The sequence below is a fragment of the Rattus norvegicus genome, chromosome 10 (genome assembly GCF_021556685.1).
Source record: "Rattus norvegicus strain SHRSP/BbbUtx chromosome 10, alternate assembly SHRSP_T2T, whole genome shotgun sequence".
In the NCBI taxonomy this organism is placed as follows: Eukaryota; Metazoa; Chordata; class Mammalia; order Rodentia; family Muridae; genus Rattus; species Rattus norvegicus.
The window spans coordinates 97,381,132-97,404,310 of record NC_141543.1 but is presented as its reverse complement, the minus strand read 5'-3'; the positions used below and the strand labels follow the sequence as shown (position 1 = coordinate 97,404,310).

At 48.6% G+C, this 23,179-nt stretch overlaps 2 protein-coding genes across 5 annotated transcripts in view; one reads left to right on the top strand and one right to left on the bottom strand.

Annotated features, from left to right (window-relative positions):
- The first annotated feature begins 2,066 nt into the window (after window positions 1–2,066).
- Window positions 2,067–4,567, top strand: Limd2 (LIM domain containing 2). Of its 3 annotated transcripts, none has more exons than XM_087573246.1 (5): window positions 2,067–2,245; window positions 3,175–3,269; window positions 3,409–3,453; window positions 3,538–3,677; window positions 3,766–4,567. In XM_087573246.1, the coding sequence occupies exons 2-5, from the start codon at window positions 3,228–3,230 to the stop codon at window positions 3,923–3,925; spliced, it is 387 nt and encodes a 128-aa protein (XP_087429372.1). In that variant the 5' UTR covers window positions 2,067–2,245; window positions 3,175–3,227; the 3' UTR covers window positions 3,926–4,567. The 3 variants fall into 3 exon arrangements, with proteins under 3 accessions (XP_087429372.1, XP_087429373.1, NP_001020886.1); XM_087573247.1 differs by lacking the exon at window positions 2,067–2,245 and adding an exon at window positions 2,458–2,804; NM_001025715.1 differs by lacking the exon at window positions 2,067–2,245 and adding an exon at window positions 2,487–2,566.
- A 1,427-nt stretch (window positions 4,568–5,994) lies between these two features.
- Window positions 5,995–23,179, bottom strand: part of Map3k3 (mitogen activated protein kinase kinase kinase 3) — a 68,414-nt gene continuing 51,229 nt past the window's right edge. Inside the window, exons 7-17 of one of the 2 annotated variants that reach the window (XR_015630647.1) lie at window positions 18,941–19,074; window positions 16,552–16,625; window positions 14,238–14,305; window positions 13,938–14,030; window positions 13,114–13,305; window positions 11,940–12,088; window positions 11,273–11,404; window positions 10,660–10,789; window positions 10,039–10,216; window positions 7,985–8,667; window positions 5,995–7,756 (exon numbers count right to left, since the gene is read on the bottom strand). Coding sequence is in view for 1 of the 2 variants with exons in the window: in NM_001107058.3 (NP_001100528.1) it covers window positions 8,439–8,667; window positions 10,039–10,216; window positions 10,660–10,789; window positions 11,273–11,404; window positions 11,940–12,088; window positions 13,114–13,305; window positions 13,938–14,030; window positions 14,238–14,305; window positions 16,552–16,625; window positions 18,941–19,074 (1,379 nt within the window). In the remaining variant the exon portion in view is untranslated. 2 annotated transcript variants of the gene reach the window in all.

Here is a 23,179-nt window from a genome sequence, read left to right as displayed (position 1 = left end):
TGGCGCCAGTGTTTCACGTGTGCAGAGGCTGTAGGCTGGCTCCGCTGTTGGTTCCTGCTTCTCCCGGAGTGGGCTAAGTGGATGTGTGGCCAGCCTGGCAGTGATTTCTTTCATAATCATTCCCTAGAGTTTCAGTATTAAATTTGCCTTGGCAAAATTATCAAGAAAGGGCACCAGTGCTGTCAACTAGCCAAGCCCATTGCTGGGCAGCAAAGGGTGGAAGACTTTTTTTTTTTTTTTGGTTCTTTTTTTCGGAGCTGGGGACCGAACCCAGGGCCTTGCGCTTCCTAGGCAAGCGCTCTACCACTGAGCTCCCCCGGGTGGAAGACTTTTGTCTTGTAACCTGATGTGTGTCTCCTTAATACCCAGCAAGCGTAACCCCAGGACCTGTCGTCATGGCTGGCAGCCAGAGACTAGGAGCATGGGGAACCTGTCCTAGCCTTGTTTCTGTGCATGCCCACATGTACAACCCCAGCTCAGCAGTTTCCACCCCTAGCCCCCTGGGTGAGGCTCTCACCTCCTCTGGCTGAGGTCCTACACCCCTTTTTCTGAGGCTTCTCAGACCATCAAAGACCTAAGAAGAGTTTTACAGTTGAGTCTGGGAGTCCAGCTTGGCTGGCATAGCATACATGAAGTGTCATGTTTTGATCACTTGTCCCTCTGCACGTTATACACTGCATGGTGCATGGTACATCTGTAAACCTAGCACTTGGGGGCAGAGACAAGAGGAGAGGCATTGAACATCACCCTCAGCTACACCGTTGGTTTGAGGCCAGCCTGGGCTACAGAACATTTAGAGAAACTTTTTTAAAACTTCTACTGGGGGGTTGGGGATTTAGCTCAGTGGTAGAGCGCTTGCCTAGCAAGCGCAAGGCCCTGGGTTCGGTCCCCAGCTCCGGAAAAAGAAAAAAGAAAAAAAAAAGAAAAAAACATTTAAAATTTTTTGATGTGTGTACTAGGATATTGACTTGTAGCTCAGGGTGGCCTCAAACTCAGAACGCTGGCATGGGCCCACAGCTAGCTGCCTTCCATCCTTCTGCAATGCCTTCCTCATCCTTGTCAACTGTTGTCTGGTAGCTCCCTGCAGCTCTGCCCACAGATGGTCCCAGCAGGGCGGGCTGCCAGTCTGTGCCAGGAGTAGCCTCCTGGTGTCCCAAAGGGCTTCACCTCTCTTGGAGAATCTGATGACAGGTGTGGACAATTTTCCCCAGGAAGAGTTACCCTAGATGTGGAGTAACAACCATCTGGAAGTCCACGGCTAAACACGGACCTGAGGCTGAGGGAGAAAAGCGAAGCACAGCGTGGGCACAAAAGCACCACAGTGGGGGAGGGGGGTGATGAGTGATACAGCCTGCTGCCTCCCTGTTCCCCTGCCAGGCAGGAGGCGGTAAGTTGTTCTGTTCCCTGACACGCGTGGGTCCGTGCTAGAGCCACCGGTTCTATTCCTGTTACAGGGGTGTGGAAATATGTCGCTGAGGGCTGTGTGCTTTGTGAAAGTCTCCAGCTGGGCTTTAGGCAAAGCCTCCAGCAGAGGTCCGTGCCCTAGATGCTATTGCCTAGAGGTCCAGTGCTGTCCTCGAGCCTGCTGAGCAGTGGGCTAGGGCGAAGTGGCAAGAGCAGCTCTTGCTGCACTTTGTTCTCTAAACAACTCCAGTCTAAATGGCTCTCGGCTCCTTTCGGTGGAACAAAGGTGTGCTTGATGCAAGGAAGCGGGTCCTTTCAGATAAAGGCTTGACCTGGGTCATGGCAAGGCCAGAGGTTACTAATTCCACAAAATCTGTCACAGAAACCATTTCGGATGCCAGGCTTAAGGGGGTTGGTGATTTCGGAAACCACACAGCTGTAGGAGTTCTCGGGTAGCGGACCTGTCACATCCCTTCATGTAGTGGCTTTGGCCCACAGCCGGCTCCCTTGGCCTAACATCGGGATACGTGGAGGGACTGCTAGCCGCCTCCCATCTTCCTCTGTAGGACTCCGTGGCTGCCAGTGGTCGAGTCCCCACAGTGGGGTAACTCAAGCTACTGGGTCTTCCGAGCGCGCAAGGGGGGCGGGAGCGGGGCGGAGCTAGTGGGACTCGGCGTTCACAATGGCTAACGGGTAAACCGAGGCAGTGAAAGGCCCAGACCATTTCAGAAGGTCCGTGCCGGGAGAGCCTTGGGTGGCGACCGTAGACCGAACTCATCTCCTCCCGAGATATGCGATTCGGTCCCCGCCGTTTGTCCCTTCTCCACGAGCCGTAGAGGAGGTTGGTTCCGGGAGGCAGGCGAGCGCGGGCTGTGAAAGCGGTGTGGGGGCAGACAAAGGCGGGAGGGTTGATCGGGGGGACGGCGAGCAAGGGAAAGACAAAGCACAGAAGGGGGTCGGCGGCGGCTTCTCCCGGAGGCGGCCCCGGGCGCGCGGAGCCAATGGGCGGGCGCGGGGCGGGGGCCGGCGGGGGCGGCGCCGCGGTGAGGCGGCGGCTGCCGCTCGGGGACCACTGGCAGCGGCGGCAGCTCGCGCCCGCGCCTCTTGCACCCGAGGCGGTCCCCCAGCGACCGACCCCCGCCCCGCGGCGCAGGCCGGCCCGGTGAGACCCACGGCGGCCGGGGGGAGGGGTGCGGAGCGTTGCGGGGCCGACGCCGCCTGGCGGTTCACGCGTTGCGCTCGCCAGGACCCCGAGGCTCGCGTCGGTCCTGCAGGGCCGGCCCGTGGTGGGGTGGAGATTCAGGGTCTGGGGTCCAGAAGAGCGGGCGCGGGAGGCAGCGCAGTCCGGCCAGGCAGGAGGCCAGGCCCAGCGCTGTCCAGGGGCTGGACGTCTAAGCCTGGTGCGGGGGAGCGCGGGTCAGGCGGTAACCGGCCCAGACCTCTGCTGACCTCCCTTCACCCGAGGCGGGGTCTCTGCCTGTAGAAAGGCACACGCAGAGACCGGAGCCCCTGTCCCCGGCCGCTCTCGCCAACTTTGTTCTGTCCCCACATATGTTTCCACTCAGGGACCCCCTAACCCTTGGGGGCTGAATGAGGGGCAGACAGACTGTTGGGGGTGGGTGAGGGGCGGAAGTGGCAAGACCCAGAGCAACAGGAAATGACTTAGGGAAAGTCCCAACCGCAGCCCCCCAACCCCCTGCCTAAAAACACCCCAGCCTGCAGGGTGGAGGGAGGGCTCATGGGGCCCCACTGACTGACTTCCCCTTGCAGAACCTTCTTGGCTCGGCGTCTCCTCCAGGGCCGCCAAGCACCTCTGAAGAGCCATGTTCCAGGCTGCCGGAGCCGCCCAGGCCACCCCCTCTCATGTAGGTGACCAGTCAGGTGGGAGGGGTAAAGGGGATAGGAGCAGCTTGTTTGCTTAGCACCTTCGGCCACCTGGAGTGTCCCTGGGATCTGGGTTGGGCCACCGGAGAGCTGACCCCTCTGACTACTCCTCTTCCCCAGGAAGCCAAAGGCAGCAGTGGCAACAGCACGGTGCAGCGGTCTAAGGTAGGGCCCCGAGGGTTGGTGCGGGTGGAGGTAAGGGTCGGTGCTGGTCCAGCTTCTTGCTGAGTGTACTCTGCTCCACTCCAGTCCTTTAGCTTGCGGGCTCAGGTGAAGGAGACCTGTGCAGCCTGCCAGAAGACTGTGTACCCTATGGAGCGGCTGGTGGCAGACAAGCTCATTTTCCACAACTCTTGTTTCTGTTGCAAACACTGCCACACCAAACTCAGGTGCGCTCCCGCCCTGTTCTGGCTTGCCCACCCTACCCTGCCTTCCTGCCCTGACCCAGACTGACCCAGCTGTTCTCTGCTTCCACAGCCTGGGCAGTTACGCTGCAATGCACGGTGAATTTTACTGCAAACCTCACTTTCAGCAGCTGTTTAAGAGCAAAGGCAACTACGATGAGGGGTTTGGTCGTAAACAGCACAAGGAGCTCTGGGCCCACAAGGAGGTGGACTCAGGCACCAAAACAGCCTGAGACCCCTTTAACATCCATTCCCTCCCAGCACATGGCCTACAGCTGGGCAGTGGGAAGGAGGTTAACCTGGGCTTGGGGGAGCGGGGTGGGAAAGGATGAGGCTCCCTCAGACAGGTTTCAGGCATAAGGCTCTGCTCCAGGATTCCTTAACTTTCCCCATAGGAGGTTGGCCTTGGGAACCAGAATTGGAGTTTTCACCATACTGCTTCCTTTAGCCCATCTCACCTCACCCCATGGCTCCCTGGGAGGCCCACAAGCCCAGCTTCCCTATTTAGGTGCCTTTTCTCCAGCAAGGAGTCAGCATGCCCTCCTCAGGGTTCCAAGCTCCCTCACTGCCACCTGGGCCTTGTGTACCCCCTTGTCTCCCCATCTACCTCTGCCCCGTAGCCTGGTTGTGAGCCACAAAGACTGGAAGAGGGAGAGTGCCATCTGCTGGGCCTCATAGATGCCACCTCGCTGGTGGGGGGAGGGCTGGGGGAGAGGCAAGACAGCCTGCAGCCTTGGGGGACTGGGGGTCCCTTGCATCACAAAGCTAAAACTCTTGCTAGAGCCTCAGCTGACAGGGTTGGCAATAGCTATGCTCCCCCTCTGTTGTGCTGTTGACTGTTGTGATCAACCCTGTTTTAAAAATGTTTAAACAGATCTTGACTCTCTATTATGTGGCCTGATGGGGGGCTTTGTGGCAGATATGCTGCCGACTCATCACAGGGATGGGAACAGCCCATAATACTCCTGGCGTTGAAGGGGCTGGATGATGTATTACCTGGAAAAACTGGTCTCTGCCACCTTGGGGTGTTAAGCTGTCAAACCTGAAATCCCACTGTGTACCCTTGTCCCAGAGAAGCCAGGCACACTGACTCGCATCCACACAAACTGTTTTTGGTTTTTGAGACAGGGTTTTGCTGAGTACATAGCTGTGATTGGCTTAGAACTCGGAGATCTGCCTGCCTCTGCTTCCAAAGTGCTGAGATTCAAGGCGTGTGCCTCAGTTCTTCAGAGGTTAACTTACTACACTTGAGTAGAGTGGAGTGCAAAACAGAACTTTTCTGATTTGGCCAAGACCTTGTCTGTCTGCCTTTCTGCTAGCTGATCCTAGCTGTCCAGTTTTCTCCTAGCCCTTTGCCCAGAAATTTGCAAGGAATGATGGGAGTCCATAGACTAGCAAGTGCTGCTAAAGTCCAGTGGCTTCTACCCTTTCTCCTCATTCCTGTCATCTTCCTAGAGCCTCTTCTATGAAGTGGGATGGCATAGCTACTGTGCCAGGATCTCCAGGGGCAAACTGCCCCTCAGAGTTCATGCACACTGAGGGATGACAGCTCACAGCAGAGGAACAAGGCATGTGTGAAGATGCTCCCTCAGTGGAAGTCTGAGTTGTCCTGCCCCGGGCCCTACTGTCCTGACTTCTGCAAACCGCCTATGGGACAGATGAATTGGTGAGCAAGAAGTCAAAGACTGCTAGGCAGTCCAGGCTCTGGTTCTGCTGATGGGCGAATCACTGTGGATTGTTCCTTCAGGTGGGCATTTGGGAAGCAGGCAGTGACAAAGCCTTGGATTTATGGGGACAAGGATGGTCTCTTGCCACAGTCCAGATACAGTGGCTGGGCTATGCATGGTACCACGTGCTTTTAATCCCAGCACTTAGGAGGCAGAGGCAGGTGGATCTCTGAGTTCAAGTCCAGCCTGGTCTACAGAGTGAGCTCCAGGGCAGCAGAGCAACATAGGGAGACCTTGCTTCTGACTGACGTTCTGTAGGAACGGGACCAAGGGAGCCCCTCTGGGCCAGGAAGATAAAAGATGTCATGAATGTCCTAGGAACTCAGCTATTGATACACAGTTCAGATGGACTAGCAGTGCTGTCCCAGTAAAGCACTGGGATAAGAGGGAAGGAGAGGAGAGAGGAACCACCTGGGTTAGCAGTGATGCTTGGCCAAGTCATTCCAGGACCCCACTTTTGGCAGCCATTTCAAGTTCTACTTAGGAGGCCTAAACTTGGTGTTAGGCATTGTATCCAACCCATCCCTGTAAAAATTCCCACCACCACCTTCAACCAAAAGCATGGTCACAGGACCTTCTGATATAAATGATCCCTTTTATTGTTAAGTAATGCACTGGCCTGGCTTTGCACTGCAAGCCCTCAGTCACGATATAGTCAATAACTATGCCTGCAGGTTCTTCTGCACAATCCACAATTCAGACGCACACAGAGCTGGGTGAGTGGGAGGGGCAGGAGGGTGGCGGGCGGCATGCACCTGACCCAGGCCTGGCCCTTCCATATGGGGTTGGCAAAGGCAGATAAACCCCATGGAATGAAGAACAAATGGTGGCACAGAATCTTTGCACAGCAAGCCAAGGGCTGCTAGGAAACTGTCCTTCATAACCTTTGGGTCCAGGCCATCCTGGAGGCCCACAATTCTCTTTTAAATTTGTTAATAAGAGAAAATAAATTAATAGCTTTGGTCCTGAGGATGCTGAACCAGCATGTCCACAGTTTTTGGCACAAAAAAAAAGGGTCTTTTTTTTTTCCTTTGGAGTGCAGGATTTGTTGACTTACTTTTAAGTTCACTTTAGAAACATTCCCTATGAGGTAATAAGCTCCCCCAAGGGGAGGAATGGGGGAGGAGCTCTGTGAGAGCCTGAACCTGTGACAAGCAGAGTTGTCTCATCTAACATCTTGTCAGCCCACCAAGCTCTATTTCCTCTAGGTTTGGGGGTGTGGATAGGGATAGGCTAAGGGGTGCTACATAGCCAGCAGGATGGGGTCATGGAGAGGCCGAGCTGCCTTTTGGCAGCTTTGGTCTAGAAGAGGGGGCCAGTCCCTACTTTGGGCAAAGGCTGAGGTGGAAGCAGGACTTTGCTCACTGGCTTCAGAGCAGTTAGAGAGTGGCCTAACAGACCCCCAAGGGAAAGGAAATAAAACAAAGGGGCCCAGGCCCAATTGGCACCGTGCAACACACATATCTGCAAAACCAGCTGCTTTCAATTTCTGTTCTCTCTTCAGGAGTCCATCACCGGTAACAGTCTAGAATTGATATATATAAAAACCATCAAATATGGATCTGAGATATAAATTAACAAGTACAAGGCCTCACATTACATGATGGGAAAAGGCTAAAAACAGCGATAGGAACTACATTCATAAAAGTGCATCGTCAACAGACAACGAAGGCTTTGGCTTGTTCTGTGCCCATGGGGACGTGGGCATGGCTGGCAAAGAGATGCCTGGCACTGATCCCCAGCTCCCTGGAGATGCCCACCTGGGCACTGGCTTTTTTTTTTTTTTCTTTAATGATAATTCCCAAGAAACTTGGGAATCAGGAGGGAGGAGCTCTAGCAATAGGCACATTTGGAGGGGAAGAAAGGGGCTGGAAGAAAGGACCAGCACCCAGGCTGAGGTAAATATGGCCAACTCTAAGCTGCTCGGAGATAACTTTTTCCCTAACCCCTGCTGGCATCCTCCCCTGTGGGAGGAACAAGGAAATGAGGCTGATGACAAGTGGACAAGGAGGGCTAAGGAACACAGCTGGTGGTTTTGGACATGGTTGTGGCAGCACAAGGACTTTCTGCCCCATGGAGTGGGCTCAGGCCTGACAGATTTGAGATGTAGATAGCCTGAGAGACCCCCCTGCACTTTGCTGAGTTGCCCAGAGCCAGGTGCCCTAATTTGTGTTGTCTACTTTCTCTGCTCCAGTGAGGGAACAGATGGCAGGCCAGGGGTGGAGGCCATCAGCTCTTTCCCATCCAGTCCAAGGCCTAAGCCCACATGGGTCTCCAGAGCTCAGAGGGCAAAGTCTCCAGTTTCAAAACTGGGAACAGCATAAGAGTGACTCCAACCTGTAAAACAGAGACAATTGCATTGACAAGACTGGGTCTCCCCAGTTACTGGAGGCAGCCCCGCTTCTCAGGCCCTGCTTATTGGGGTAGCTCCTCCTTCCCAGGATAAGGCAGCATAGCGTTTGCTTCATTCATCTTTGGTAAGACAGGACTGACACAGCATACCTGGAAGCTTAGTGGGGCAGCCCAAACCTCTACCTCCTGTTGCTGGGGGACGCTGGGCTTTACCTCAGGCTTGTGTGGGCTCATGCAGCCCAGAGATTCTCTGGTGGTCTCCAAACATTGGGAGAGAAACAAAGTAACACTCTGGATGAAGTAACACTATTCATACCCTTGAGTAGGTCCTGTGCCTAGTCCCTCTTGACTTCAGTGCTGTCTGCAGTGTTAGGACACATCTGAGGGCAGGCAGGACCCATGGCAGTCTTACATACTGGTCCCAGCCCTTCCTGCCACACTGAGCTTAGGATGTCAAAGCTCTTGGGTCTTACAGGCTGGAGCTCCCAGTCTTGATGCCAGATCCTGGCTTTGAGTCCCAGCGGCAGATGGGGCACAGACAGACAATGGCTGGGACACTCCACTGGTCCATAGCCTTGCCTGGGAGAAGCAGCAACTTCACTGCGCCGGACAGCAGCCCCTCGCCTGCTCAGCAGGTGGCAGCTGGCAGCAGCATAGCCTTGAGAGCTCAGTACACTAGCTGTGCAAAGTGGTGTGTGAGCAGCTCCTCAGCCGAGGGTCTCTGACGAGCTTCCACAAATATGCGCCTCAGGAAGTCCCTGCCGTGTTCTGAGATGTGAGAGGGCAGCTGAGGATTGGTAGGCTGGGTGGCAATCTTGAAAATGGCAGCCATAGCTTCATACTCTGCCCAAGGTGGTTTCTCTGTCAGCATCTCCACCACGGTACAGCCCAGGCTCCTGGAAGAGAGACCCTTATGTCACCTGTCAGCCAGCTTCAGGCTCTCAGCCACTCTATGCACTGTGATGGAAGGAGGCATCTTTCTCTCATCACACTGAAGACAAAAGGGCCAAGCTAAAGGCTGACAGGGTTATAGACATATGCTGCCATGCAAAGATGTCACTCGGGTACTCACTGTGACTATGAAAGGGGACTGACAGCCTCCAACATAACTATATTAGTTTCCTGTTGGTAAAAATAGTTCCTATTTCCTTGATTTTTGAGTTTCGGGGAGGGGGCTGTCTGCATTTCTTCCTGTCTCTGTTGTGTGAGAGACTGAACCCAAGGCCTTGTGTAAGTAATAGCTACCTCAAGCTATTTCTGTTTCTTGGCTTCTGATTCCCTAACTCCTCCTTCACTAACTCACTCTAACCTGTGTACCCTCTGCCACACCTCCCACTACCCACTCTGACCTGCCCTTCTTTTACAGGACCTCATCATTACCCCATGCCCACCCAGATACTCGAGGATAGCGCCTCACAGTTCCATAAGCCCTGCTGCCATCCATGTAGGTTACATTATAGAGTTAAGTAAGTCAAAAGCAAGCCATTTGGGAACAAGAAGGGGCTAGGTTTACTCGTTTAAGAGCTTTCAGAATATATTCTGTGCTGTGGCTGTGTGAGTGTGAGAGAGTGAGTGTGTGTGTGGCTGTGTGTGGGGGGGTGCAGAAGCGGGCAGGACAAGTGTCTCTCACTAAAATGGAAGGTTAGAGAGCTCTCTGGATCCACATGCCTGCCTCCCAATGCTGGAGTTAGAGGCATGCCTGGCCTTTATGTGGGAGCTAGGGATTTTAACTGAGGTCCTCATACTTTGTACAGCAAGTATTATTACCCATCAAGCCATCCTCCCTAGCCCCAGAACCTGCCTTTCTTTCTTTCCTTCCTTCCTCCCTCCCTCCCTTCCTTCCTTCTGACATGTTCTCATTACATTATTCCTGGTTTGCTTGGAACTCACTATGTAGACCAGGCTGGCCTTGAACTCACAGAGATCTGACTGCTTCTGCCTTCCCAGTGCTGGGATTAACAGGGTTAACCATTAGGCCCAACCCCAAACCTGCTTCTTAAAAAGACCCATCAAACATGAGAGATTTTGACTCCCATGGTTAAGTCTTTAGCAATAGCCCTTAGTTGCTTGGGGTAAAAGTTCGTTCCATTTGTCAGTGAGCTCTGCATTTATCCCCTCACCCTGCTATAGAATCGATCCCTGGGTGCACCAGCCAACAAGAGTCGGTCCTCAGCCTCTCTTTCTCATACGGTCAAGTCCCCAATCATGTCTGATCCAGAGGTCCTTCAGCTCAGTCAGGGAGATAGATAGCATAACCCACTACTCACCACACATCTGCCTTTCTTCCATAGCCCTCGCCACTGATGACTTCAGGACTCATCCAGTAGGGTGTGCCAGTGACAGAGCGCATGCCTGTCCCTGACATGCAGATGGTTTGCAGGCGTTTGCTGGCCCCAAAATCCCCAAGCTTCACATTCCCAGCCGAGTCTCGGAGGATATTGGCTCCTAAGGCACAAAGGGCAGAGGCTGCTACTTTGCACCTTTCTTTTACTTCCCTATTACCTCCCCTTCCAGGTGCAGAAAGGCCAGAGCCACCACTGACTTAGACATGAGCTGCAGGAAGCCTCCAGAGTCAAGATTTACTTACATTTTGGGCTATTTTCCCCATACTGTTTAACCAATTTGTACACTCATCTTCAATTAAGGAAATAATTGGGATCCTATTTTCCAGAAAGCTCAGAGTGGTTAGTAGTGATTGGTCTACTGGTAACTAATGGTAGTCTTGAACTTAGGTCTCACACTATGTAGGCTTGACTGACCTAGAACTCACAATGCTGACAGGCTGGCCTTAAAGAACACAGGGCTCTGCCTGGGATTAAAGGTTTGCACCACCATGTCTGGCTGGACCTAGGACTTGATGTTTATGCTACAGCTTCCTCTCTACTCACCCTTGATGTCACGATGCACGATCATGTTGCTGTGCAGGTAGGACATGCCCTCCAGGATCTGCCGTGTATACTTGCGGGTCACACTCTCCGTCAGAGCTCCGTAGGCCTTCAACTGGTCTTTTACAGAGCCCTAATAGAACACAAGGAGTCAAGAGAGTGCCCCTGATGGCTGGCTTGTGAGAGGAGACAAGGTTATTTCCAGTCCCCAGTACTGTAGTAGAGCAGGGTTTCATTTGCATGAGTCTCATTTGCATGTATGAGCCACTTCTGTCAGGAGCTGTAAGAAAGCTTGGGGAAAAGTATCAAACAGTCCTTATCTCATGCAAGTGGTAGCAAGTCCAGGGTGAGGGGATCCCCTGTTCTGGGTAAAGGTTTACTTGACATGGACCAGCCCTTCAGGACTCTCAAGTCAGATGGAATCTGGGCCATTTCTCACCTCACACCCTCTCTGTAGCCATAGGAAGGGCCTTTCTGACATCAAGTCCTGCTGTAACTACACATAGTTTCCTAGCTCATGGGATCAGACCCAGGTCAGGAGTGACTCATGCCCACAGCTATTAGCCCTAGGTCAAGCCCTCTTATGTGAATTTCACATGGATCCAAGGGTACATACCCCTGGCATATACTCCATAAAGATGGTGAGGATCTTCTCAGCACGGTCCCGCAGGCAGCCATAGTACTGCACGATGCGCTCATGCTGCAAGTTCTTCAGCAACTGGATCTCGCACTCCAGAGCACTCACCTCCTAGAGAGGAACCAGTGGTCACCTAGGCACTCAGGGTACAGTTCTGACCACCTAGGGTCAGCTTATCTTGCTGTGTCACAGGGATCTGCTTTGGGAACTTCAGTTGGGAAACAGCAAACTCAACTGTCCAGCCCTCGGCCACAATGCTCAGCAGCCCTTGGGATGCAGTACTCCTTACCCGGAGGAAGGTGGGAGGGAGGGCTATGGAAGCCTAGTTACAGTAACTACTGTATTTGCCTATTCAAACTGAGGTATAGACTATGAGACTCCTACTTCTAAAAGAATAAACGAGTGAGTTCCACAGCTTCCTCCTGGTCATCACATCTCAGTTTGGGTTCCTTGGGACTTTAGCATGGAGGCCGTCCTCCCAGGGGCTCCAGACACTTTGGAACACTGACCCTTTACCCCTTGGCTAGAGCTAAGAGGAACAGCAAAGGAGCCTGAGAAGAAGTTATGGGGAGGTAACTTGTATCACTTCAGGCAAGTTACTCAATAGGTGTTTTGGCTGGAGGTCGGTGCGAGGTGAAGGCCATACCTTGCTAGTCTCAGGACTATCTGGGTCAAACTGAACCTGCTTAGAAGCAAGTTCACGTCCTGTGTCCACATCATAGCATAAGTAGACCCTGCCGAAGGCACCTTGACCCAGGAGCTTCCCCCGACGCCAATTGATGGGAGCACTAGGAGCTATGGAGAACAGCAGGAGAGAGCATCAGAGCATGAACTTTCTGTATCTGGACCCAGCACCATCCATCCCTTCCTTCTCTTGCAGGCCCAAGCCCTTGGTCAACAGGACGTTAAGGACAGAGTCCTGAAAAATAGAAGACTAGTAAAATAGCATTCTGTGCTGATCAACTAACCTTATTTTCAAAGCTCCTATGCATATTTTCTGTCTGTCCATTATGATTTTAAGATAAAGCCTTGGTGTATAACACACATTGGCCTGAGCTCACTATATAACTCAAGCTGGTCTCAAACTTTAGATCTGTCTGCCTCATGGTCCTGAGATTATAGGCAGGCACCACCATGCGTAGCTTGCTCCTAAATATCTGAATATGGCAAGGATGAAGAATAATATGCTTTTGCCAGTTGTGGTGGTGCACTCCAGTAGGATTTGCTGAAGGAGACGCTGAAGGAAGCAGACGCAGGAGGATCAGATGTTTGAGGTCAGCCTGGGATATACATTTAGGGCTGGAGAGATGGCTCTGGTTAAGAGCACCGACTGCTCTTCCAGAGGTCCTGAGTTTAATTCCCAACAACCACATGGTGGCTCACAACCATTTGTAATGGGATCCGATGCCCTCTTCTGGTGTGTCTGAGGACAGCTACAGTGTACTCACTCTACAGTGTGCTCACATACATAAAATAAATAAATCTTTAAAAAAAATATACTCTCGGGGTTGGGGATTTAGCTCAGTGGTAGAGTGTTTGCCTAGCAAGCTCGGTCCCCAGCTCCAAAAAAAAGAAAAGAAAAAAAAAATATATATATATATATACTCTCTAGCTTAAACATGGGAAAACTAAAGACGAAGAAGAAATGGTTCACCATCCATCCACCCACAGGATCGGGCCTATATTCTAGGGTGTGTTATCTCTTACAAAATTCTCTCAAGAGTGGGAAGGGTGTGCCAGAAGAATGTACCGCAGCTGAGCTCTTGCCTCTGCAGCTAGTCAGCACCCATAGCCCCCTCCTAGTTAGGGACACTGCTCACACTTGGTTGGCACACTTCTTTCCTGCACAGTGAGGGCATTTTCGCTGTCTGCACTCCGTAGGCGCCCGCGGGGGTCCAAGTACTGCACAGCGGCACCCATGTTCTCGCCATTTGTGCTCAAGGAGCGACTTGAGGGCACCAGAGTGAATAGGTTGCCCTGGTGCCGTCGTATTCGGGGAAACGTTCTTCTGCCTGAAAGGGTACAAGAGTGAGGACAGAACAAGTCAGAGCCTGGCCAACACCCCAGTTGTGAAAAGCAGAGGACAGGGACAACCAGCTCAGGTGCATCCCACCTGCACCCCCACCACCACACCTGATTCATGCCAGAAAGGCTGTCCCAGCCCCCTAAGATCAAGACAAAAGTAGAACTTCGGAAGTTGCTTGGTTCAAGAAGTCTCCAACATAGGGAAGGCATAAGACTGATCCTCAGGCCCAACAAAGAGCCAAACCACAGCTCAAATGTGTGACCTGTTCAGCATTCCACTCCTGATCCCTCTGCCTCAGCTTTAGTCTATTTGTCACTGCCACAGAAGATGACATTAAAGAGATGTACCCTGGACCATACGTGTACTCAAAGGACAACATTTCCAGTGGCAGCATTTTCTTGTACTAACACTCTCAAACCCCATATCTGGTTAGTTCCTTGTATTTTTTGCCTAAAGCCTAGAGCAAAATGCCTCAGGAGTTAAGAGAAAATGTAGAGGCTAGAGCACTTGGTTTCCTTTCCATCCACCCCTAAACCCTCATTTTGTGGTGGTTTTTTCCAGGCAAAATTTGGCCTTGGATCAGCCATCCAGCAGGGGCCAGTATAGATGGCCGCTTACCATCATTGTAGTCTTTATGATGCACAGACACATGGTAACGCCTGGGATAGGTTCCGCCTTTAACTCCTTTATCATAGAGCTGGGTCTCCCGATCTGAGGAAGACAGAACAGTCAGTTTCTAAACCCAGGGTGAATCAAAGTGGATGAGTCACTTAAGCTCCTAAAGCCTCCTGAGACATTACAGTAGAATTTCCAGGAAAATTACTATACAGTTTTGGCTTTCCAATTTAGAGCCATCTATGATCCCAACAAGACACTTCTGCAACCCTGCAGTGCCCACCTAGATTCTGTAAAACTCACCCGAGCATTCCTTTCTGTTGTCTGGGAAGCTCCGGGCTCGGGACATTTGTGATTTCCTGAAAGATGGGCTAGAAAAAATAAAAGACTATAAAATAAACTTCAGTGCCTGTCTAGAGTAGCCAAGAGGGCAGAAGGAAGGGCATCTGAGTGGTTTCCCCTTCCAAATGTTCAGAGAAAGAGGTGGAAAAAAACAGCTCTACCTGAGGCTGGTGTCTAGTGCTCACCACCCTACCTCAGTAGCCTGAGGCCAAAATCAGGAGGGCTACTTCTACCTACTCTACTGAACTCCACCTCAGCTGCTCACCCCTTTTCATTCTTGGGCTTTTCTCTAATCTCTATAGTAGGAGAGGAATGGCAATAACCTAATCAAACCAAACCACCGCAACAAATCAACTTGGCCTAGGCAGTAATAATGAAAACATTGTAGTTTAAACAATGTTTTGTTTAAGGCAGGGTTTTAGCCCTGGCTATTCTGGAACTCACAGAGATCTGCTTGCTTCTGCCCCGAGTGCTGAAATTAAAGGTGTATGCTTTATATTTTACAGACTGAGCTTTCCCTCATTTAATCCTCATACCTCTGTAAATTAGGACAAATAATAAAAGTAATACAGGTACCAGTTATTGAGTAACTGCTGTGTTATTACTAATCAATAACTTATAGGTTAAATATAACACTTCTCTCTATATGCTCAAAGACAGCCAGGAAGCAAGAGTCAATCTTAAGGCCTAGTATGCTACTCCAATTTGTTTGTTTCTGTATCAGACATTCTCTTTTTAGACTACCATCTCATTTTAGAGATGGAGAAACCAAGAACCAGGAGGAAAGTGGGTAAATTAAGCTATCTTTTCTAACATCCAGTTAAATCTGGATGGACCTTGTGGATGTGGATGTGCATGTAAAGAGATTGGCATTTGGTATCTCTCCCTATTGTTCTCCCTCTTATTTTTATTTATTTATTTATTTTTTTGGGTTCTTTTTTTCGGAGCTGGGGACCGAACCCAGGGCCTTGAGCTTCCTAGGTAAGCGCTCTACCACTGAGCTAAATCCCCAGCCCCTCTCCCTCTTATTTTTAGAGGCAGGGTCTCTCACTGAGCCCTGAACTTTTGGACCCGGATGGACTGGATGGCTAGTGAGCCTCAGCTATCCCTCCCATCCCCGCCTCCCTAGCACTGCTTACAGATGTGCAGTGCTGAGCCCAGCTGGTTCACTTGACATCTGGGAGACTGGATTCAGGTTCACAGGCTTGTACATCAAGCACTTTAGGAACCAAGCCATCTTCCTAGTCCTCCAAGTATCTTTTAAGGGTCACAGGTCAGAAACTCTCCAGAAGTTCAGAAGGCTGCCCTGTACTTTCAATCAACTAGACTACCATTCTCCTTTGATTCCCAAAGTTTAGGATCAGTTCCTGTCCTGGCTGAGTCAACCTTGCCTGTGGTAGTGCCTCTTGCCATGGTTATTTGTGCCTTTTGTTCCCTAACTGGAGAGCAAGCTCCAAAGACATCAACATACCAGTGACTATGGGGTGTATTCTGTGACATCTAGAGGACAGTGATTAGTCCACAAAACCAGCGCCTTCATGGACAACTAATCACATGATTAAGAAGGAAGGTATTCCTGTTTCCCACTCCTCAATCCCCAATCAACGAGTTCTTAGCATAAAGAGGCGACAGCTTGCTCCAAAGACCCTTTCAAGCCAGGTTATGGCACATAGGAAATGACGTAGGAAAAGAGAGCTCCAGACCAACCATTTAGTGAGAACTTGTCCCAACAAAGCAAAATAACAAAATAAACCCTTGATACCACTGGGTGAACCATAGAGCCATTTGGCTATATAAAACATTTACTATGCATGTTAGAACAAGTATTTTACACCAAGAGATAAAAGTTAGGCAGTCTGGATATTCTGTTTTCTAATTTCTAGCTTCTGATTCAATCAGAAACATTTGAAAAAAGAAAGACAATGGAAAGACCAATGAGAATCCTGTTTTTCTTTCAAATTTCAACAAACCATTGCTTCTCCATCCAAATCACAGTAACGAGGTAAAAAAATAGGCCGAATGTAGAATGTCTGAAGTCAATACATAAAGCAATGGGAACAATACAGCCAGCAATAAATGAGCTGTCCTTCCAAACTATTACCAAGCTTATTTTACTGTTTCTAAACACTCCTAGAGTGCTGGGAAATCGAGGGACTCTCTAGAAACAGTTTTCATCCTCGATCTGTGGCTGTATCAGAGACAGACTAGCCAATTCTACTCTTAAAACCGCCCCCAAAATGCCTACTTATTAAGCCAAACCACCACAGCTCCATACCTGTCTGCTGACCTGTCCAAGGATTGGCAGCTTCCTGACAAGGAATTTTCGGCACTGCTCAGGGGATCTAGCATCTGTAAGGCAAGCCACACAATGAGACCAAAGTTTGACTCAAACCCCAGCCAGCTGACTCAGGTAGAGCCAGCATGTGGTCCTTTTTGTCAGAATATGGAGGTGTCTTTGTTTCCCCATGTAGTGGAGGAAGGGTTATAGCGTACCATTCTCCCTTGGTTTGGAAGGCAAGCTTCTAGGATGAAAAAAATACCTGGCTGGCTTCCTTAGGGCTCTGCCAACAGAGCCAAGCACAGGCACTGTTTCTCTTGTTGGCACTCTCTTGGCCCATCAATATTGGTGCCTGGCACTTGATGTGGAATTGCCCTGCATAGGTTTCCAGTGGAGTTTGGGTGGGACCTTAATGCTTCTGTTTCTACTCTATAAATCACAGTTTGTACAGACAAGCATTACCTCAGTTCACAATGAACACTGCAGACCAAGAAAGGTGAAGAGACATAAAACACGGTTAGTGCACAGCTGGTGCCAGAAAAACAAACCCCTAGCTCCTGGCTCTAAAGCAGAAGTAAGAGGTATCTACATAAATTAAAATATTTTTCCAGTCAAATGCAATAACAAAGAACCTACAGAATAGATTTTTTTCTAACCAATCTCCTAAAGGCTTCATTTTTTCCCCTCTCCTGGACATAGAAGTGGTAAGGATGAAACTGTAGCCTTCAAACTCAGAAAACGGTCATTACTTTATATCCATGGGGGCTGGTTCCAGATTCCTGCGATATCAGAGTCCCTTATATTAAGATTTATTACATATGCTCTAGTCCCTTATATAACAGAATATAGTATTTGTAGGTAACACACATCTTCCTGTATACTGTACATCATCATGATTACTTCTATATAATAATGTAACATAAATGCTGTGGAAAGTTGTTCAATTATATTGTTTAGGGAATGACAAAGAAAAGTCTGTACAGGTTCAATACAGTCAGTAAAAAACCCAGGAAAGAAATCTGAAGCTAAAGGCAGTCCAGCTTACTGCTCTAAACATAAAATTACCTGGAAAGCGTACATACAGAAGAAAGAACATTTAAAAGGCTTCTCACATCCCTTATAGCTTGAATAATTAAAGGTACAGTAATCTGCTTTCTGTAAAAAGCCCACATATGCTGGTATTAAATTGTGTGTGTGGCGCTCACACATGAGTACCGGAGCTCACTGAGCCTAGAAGAGATGGCAGATGCCCGGGAGATGAATACAGGCAATCGTAATCCAGCCGGTATCGCTCACAGGAACCAAATCTGGGTTTTCTACAAGAGCATCAAGAACTCTTATCTGCTATACCATCTTTTCAGCCCACCTCCCTTTTAAGTATTTACTTTTTATTTTTGTTTATGTGTATATATATATTTGTGTGGGGGGAGGGTATGCAATAACCACAAAGGTTAGAAGACAGTGTCAGATCCCCTGCAGCTGGAATTACAGGTAGGAAGAAGGAAAAAAAAAAAAAAAAGGCAGAGTTCTTGCCCTTACTCAGTTCATTAATCCAAAGGGTAATTTTTATTAAGGAAGCTACTGGTTAAAAAACTGGCCATCAGAATGGGTTAAGCCACTGTGCAGGACACTTCATAAGTGACCAATGAGTTACTCTTCCCTTGAGTGCAAGTAGAACTGGGACTTAGTTCTAGCCAATAACCTAAGGCAAAGAGAATAGGAATACTCATTCCCGTGATTACATTATGTTGTAGAAGACTCCATCTTTGTAGATTGCAACCTTAGAGCAGCCTTGAAGGCCATGCTATGAGAGGGGTCAATAATAAGGACCTGTAGGCAGCCTCCTAAAGAGTCTGAGAAACTCTGAACAACCTCTAGCAAAGACAAAGGACTACAGTGCTACCAAACACAAGGACTAAATTGTGCTAAGAATCGTAAGCTCAGGAAAGCTCAAGTAGCACCTTGAGTGTAGCCCGGTGAGACCGTGAGAGAATAAACCAGTTTAGTCGTGTTTGGACTTCCTGCCCCACCGTCATATAGCCAATGAGAAACAATCTGTCAGAGGTCAGGGCTGCTCATAAGTAAAACTGCTGATAAACTAAGCACACAATCAGCACAGCACAGTGCTGTTCACAAGGGGCCTAGTGAGAGACCCCAAAGTTGGATTATTACTGAGTGCTCACCTACCACGAGTGAGGTTAAGATATTTAGATCTCATCTTCAAAGGAATAACCCATCTTGGGGCAGAAATGGTCCTCAAAGCACTATGGGATGGGCATCAAATTCCTCAGATCTGTAATGGGATCACTCAGAGTCCCATCAGAATCTTGGACTGACACAAGTCATGGTACACCCTCACACCCCACCCCCACACCCCCATACTCACGCACTGCTCGCTGGTCTCTGGGATGAATTCACCTTCACTATTGATGCTCGTATATGATCCCTGCCGGGCAATGTGCTGTTGTCGCTCAGGTACATAACCAGGGGGAGGAGAGCTTCGGCCAGGGTTCTGGGAGCCTAGAGCACAGAAAGAAGTCCCTTTAACAACAGAGCCAAGATGTAGCACAGAAGAGCAGGGCCAGGTAGAATACTGATCCCAAGAGGTCAGGGATGTAATTTCGATGGTCCTGCAATTCAGCATGTTCAGCTTGAAGAAGCAAACATCATCCCCTTCTTAACTTTCAGAGATGGAGTGGCACTAGAATATACATAAGCAAAAACCATGACTCCAACATGAATCAAAACTAACTCTGTGACGCAAGCTAGATGTCAGCCAGCTTTAAAAAATGCTCTTAGGACCTTGAGATGGCTCAACAGGTGAGCGCACCTGTCACTAAGCATGACACCTAGAGTTCAATCTCCAGGATCTACATGATAGAAGGAGAAATGACTCCTACAAGTTGTCTTCTAACCACACATGCTGTGGCATGCAGGTGTACATGTGTGTATACACACACAATAAATGTAATAAAAAATTTAATGTTCCTATATATTATTCATAATGTCAATTCGCTTGATAATGTCACTGCAGGCACAATTATTTTCTTATTTACTTTACTGGGTTCTTAAATCTACCACCCTTCCAAATCCTGCCTCCACCCTAGTTCCTTCCAACTCCCACACACGAGGTAGGAGAGAAGGTTAAAGGGAAAGGGGCGCACATCTCTTTAAACTACTTCCTGCTGATTAAGGGAGCTGGGTTCCCTGGGGCAAGTCCAGTCTCCGTGGTCATCAGGCTCTCCAACAAGCAATCAGCAATGCGGGAGCAGCAGCAGCCCAGGCTTTCTTGGAGCTTCCCCACTAATACCCTCTGAAGAGTATCCAGACTTCCAAACATAAACTGTCTGCACCTGTCAGAAACTGTAACCTTCCTACAGCAGGAGACAACCATGGTCAATGGCTGTGGAGAAAGAGCAGCCCTTATCCCAAACCTGGGATTAGAACAGAAACATATCAACTAACCAGAATTCTCACTGAATGCTACATCTTTCTCTTTCTCCCTTTTTGGCACCAATGCCTCACCCTCCTATCCAAGGAAGAACCTAGGAAAATGATCAGTTCAATTCTCTATACATATAATTGGGAGATACATTGCAAGCCTTGAAACTCTAAATAATACCAAACCCTGTGTGTATGGAGGGGGAACAAAAGTTTAATGTATAAGAGATTACTAACTAGCTGGCATATGGGTGTATTCCTATAATTCCAGGACTCGGAAATAGGAGCACAGAAACTGAGCTCAGGACTACCATAAGATATGTACCAAAAAAGACCAAAACCAAACAAACATAAAAAACCCACTAAGGCTAGGAATGTAGCTCAGAGAAAGAAGTCCATTGGTTTGATCCCCAACACTACACACTGCAAAACAAACAACAAAAACTCAAACTAATAAAATACAACAATAACAAAATATTTCAATAAAATTAACAGCAGGACACAAAACACAAATCATTACTCTTTAAAGCCATTAGATAAAAAATGGGTTACTTGAATGCAAGCACTAATAATACAATACAACCTAGTAACTGGGGTAGCTACTAAGTGACAAATGGACCAGTAGCAAATGCATCATGGATACATTGGACAAAGGCATGACTCACATTCCAGGTAGAATGGTGTAAGATTTTATCATGAAACTCGGAGTAAAGCACAATTTAAAACTTATTGTTGGGCCTAGAGACATGTTAAGAACTCAGCAGTTAAGAATTCACACTGCTCTTGCAGAGGATCAGAGCTGGATTCCCAGCATCCTGTTGGGTAGCTCGCAATTGCCTGTAATTACAACACCAGGGGAATCGGATGCTTCTAGCTTCAGCTGGCACTGGCACACTCATACACATATCCATATAATTAAATGCAACCTATCTTAAAAACAAAAGACAGGCAATGGTGTCTGAGGTCTTTAATCCCTGGACTCTATAGAGGCAGAGACATGTGGATCTCTGAGTCCAAGGCTAGTCTGGTCTGCAGAGCGAGTTCCAAGACAGCCAAGGAACCCTCTCTTGAAAAATAAACCAAACCAAACCAAAAAACCTCAGCCTGAGTGTGGTATTGCAGCCCTTTAACATCAGGCAGATCTCTTGTGAGTTCTAAGTTGGCCTTGTCTGCATATCAAGTTCCAGGCCAGTCATAGTAAGATTCTATCTCAAAAATAGCTCTCTATGTGTGGTGATTTGGGTAAGAATAGGCTTCCATAGGCTCAGAAGTTTGAATGCTTGGTCCCTAGTTAATGGAACTGTTTGGGAAGATCTAAGGGGCGTGTCTGTTAATGGGGGTGAGCTTTGAGGCTTCAAACCTTTTAATGGTTTCAAAGCTCACCCAGGTCTAGTCTCTCTCTGCCTCGTGTTTATGGATCAAATGTAGGCTCCCAGCTACTGCTCCAGTGCCATACCTGTCTATCACCTTGATGGCTATGGACTCACCCTCTGAAATTTTAAGCAAGTCCTCAATTAAATGCTTCTTTTTACAAATTGCCTTGGTCACGATGTCTCTTCACAGCAATAGAAAAGTAATCAAGAAACTGTGTACTTCTGATTTCTTTTCTTTTTCCTTTGGTATTTTTGAAAGAGGGTCACTATGTAGCCCCTGGCTATCCTGGAACTCACTCTGTAGACACAGAGAGCTGCCTGCTTCTGCCTCCCGAGTGCTGGGATTAGAGGTGTGCGCCCCCACCCTCCATCCTAATGTCTTCATTTAATATGTTCTGACTGAGTCAGAACTGAGGGAGGAAGACCATTTGAGTCTGAAGCCAACCAAGGCACAAGTATAAATTTAAAAAAAATTTTTTAAAAATAGAGCCAGATCCGATGGCATGTGCCCATAATCCTTGCACCTAGGAAGTAGAGGCAGGAAGATCAAGATCATTTCTGCTACATAATGAGTTCAAGGCCAGCCTGGGATATAAGAGACCATGAATAAAACAAACATAAATTCTAAATAGTTGACTGGTAATGACTGAAACTATGAAAAGAAGTAAAAGGTCCTGCACATTAGTTTACCAGCTGAGTTCTTTTGAGCTTTGGCCCCAACAACATTTTGAAGCTGGGGTCCAGGAAAAATTACCTGGATATACCTAGGCTTATGTCCTGGGGCTCAGCGCCTCAAAGCACCTGCTCTAACCCATTTTCTACCTGTATCAGATAAGTTAACTCTGAGCTAGGCTGGCGGCACATGCTATAATCCCAGCGCTCCAGAAGCTAAGGCAGTACCAGCCTCAGTGAGGGCATTCTGGCCAGTGACCAGAGGCTGCCTCTCATTACCATTTACTCTCACACTTCCTGATTACTACAAGTGATATTATGTTGTCCTTAATTACAAGTTTCCTTTTTGTTGGACATTCATAGTAATTACTTCATTTGATTTTCAACAATTTGCAAAAGACCTTTGGCAAAGATTTTCTGCTTAACTGCTAAATGGCAGGCACCCTGCAAGGTATTTTTGTTACTTGAGGAAAAAAAAAAGCAATCTTTAAACAGTTGAAGAAAAATACCAACAAGGCCAGTGAGCTGGCTCAGCACCAAGCCTCACAAAAATGAGTTCAATCCTCAGGACCTACACAGTCTAAAGAGGGAGCTCAGTCTACCATGCTGTCTTCTGGCCTTCAGATGTACTCCCCTAGCCTGCTTCCTGTTTGGGGGAACATATTTATTCTATCATGAAGAAAGCCAAAAACATAAGAATCCTTTCTCTTGGGCTGCAGAGATGGCTCAGTGGTTAAGAGCAGTGACTGTTCTTCCAGAGGTTCTGAGTTCAATTCCCAGCAACCACATGGTGGCTCACAACCATCTGTAATGGGATCCGACGCCCTCTTCTGGTGTGTCTGAAGACAGCTACAGTGTACTCATATACATAAAATAAATAAATATTTTTTTAAAAAAAGAATCCCTTCTCTTTTATACCTTCTAGCAAAGTGTCATCCCTTAACAAATTATTTCACGGGGTTGGGGATTTAGCTCAGTGGTAGAGCGCTTGCCTAGGAAGCGCAAGGCCCTGGGTTCGATCCCCAGCTCCGAAAAAAAGAACCAAAAAAAAAAAAAAAAAAAAACAAATTATTTCACAACTATTAAATTGGGTTTTCTGGGATAGAACTCTGCAGGGAAGATGTTCTGTGGAAATGCCT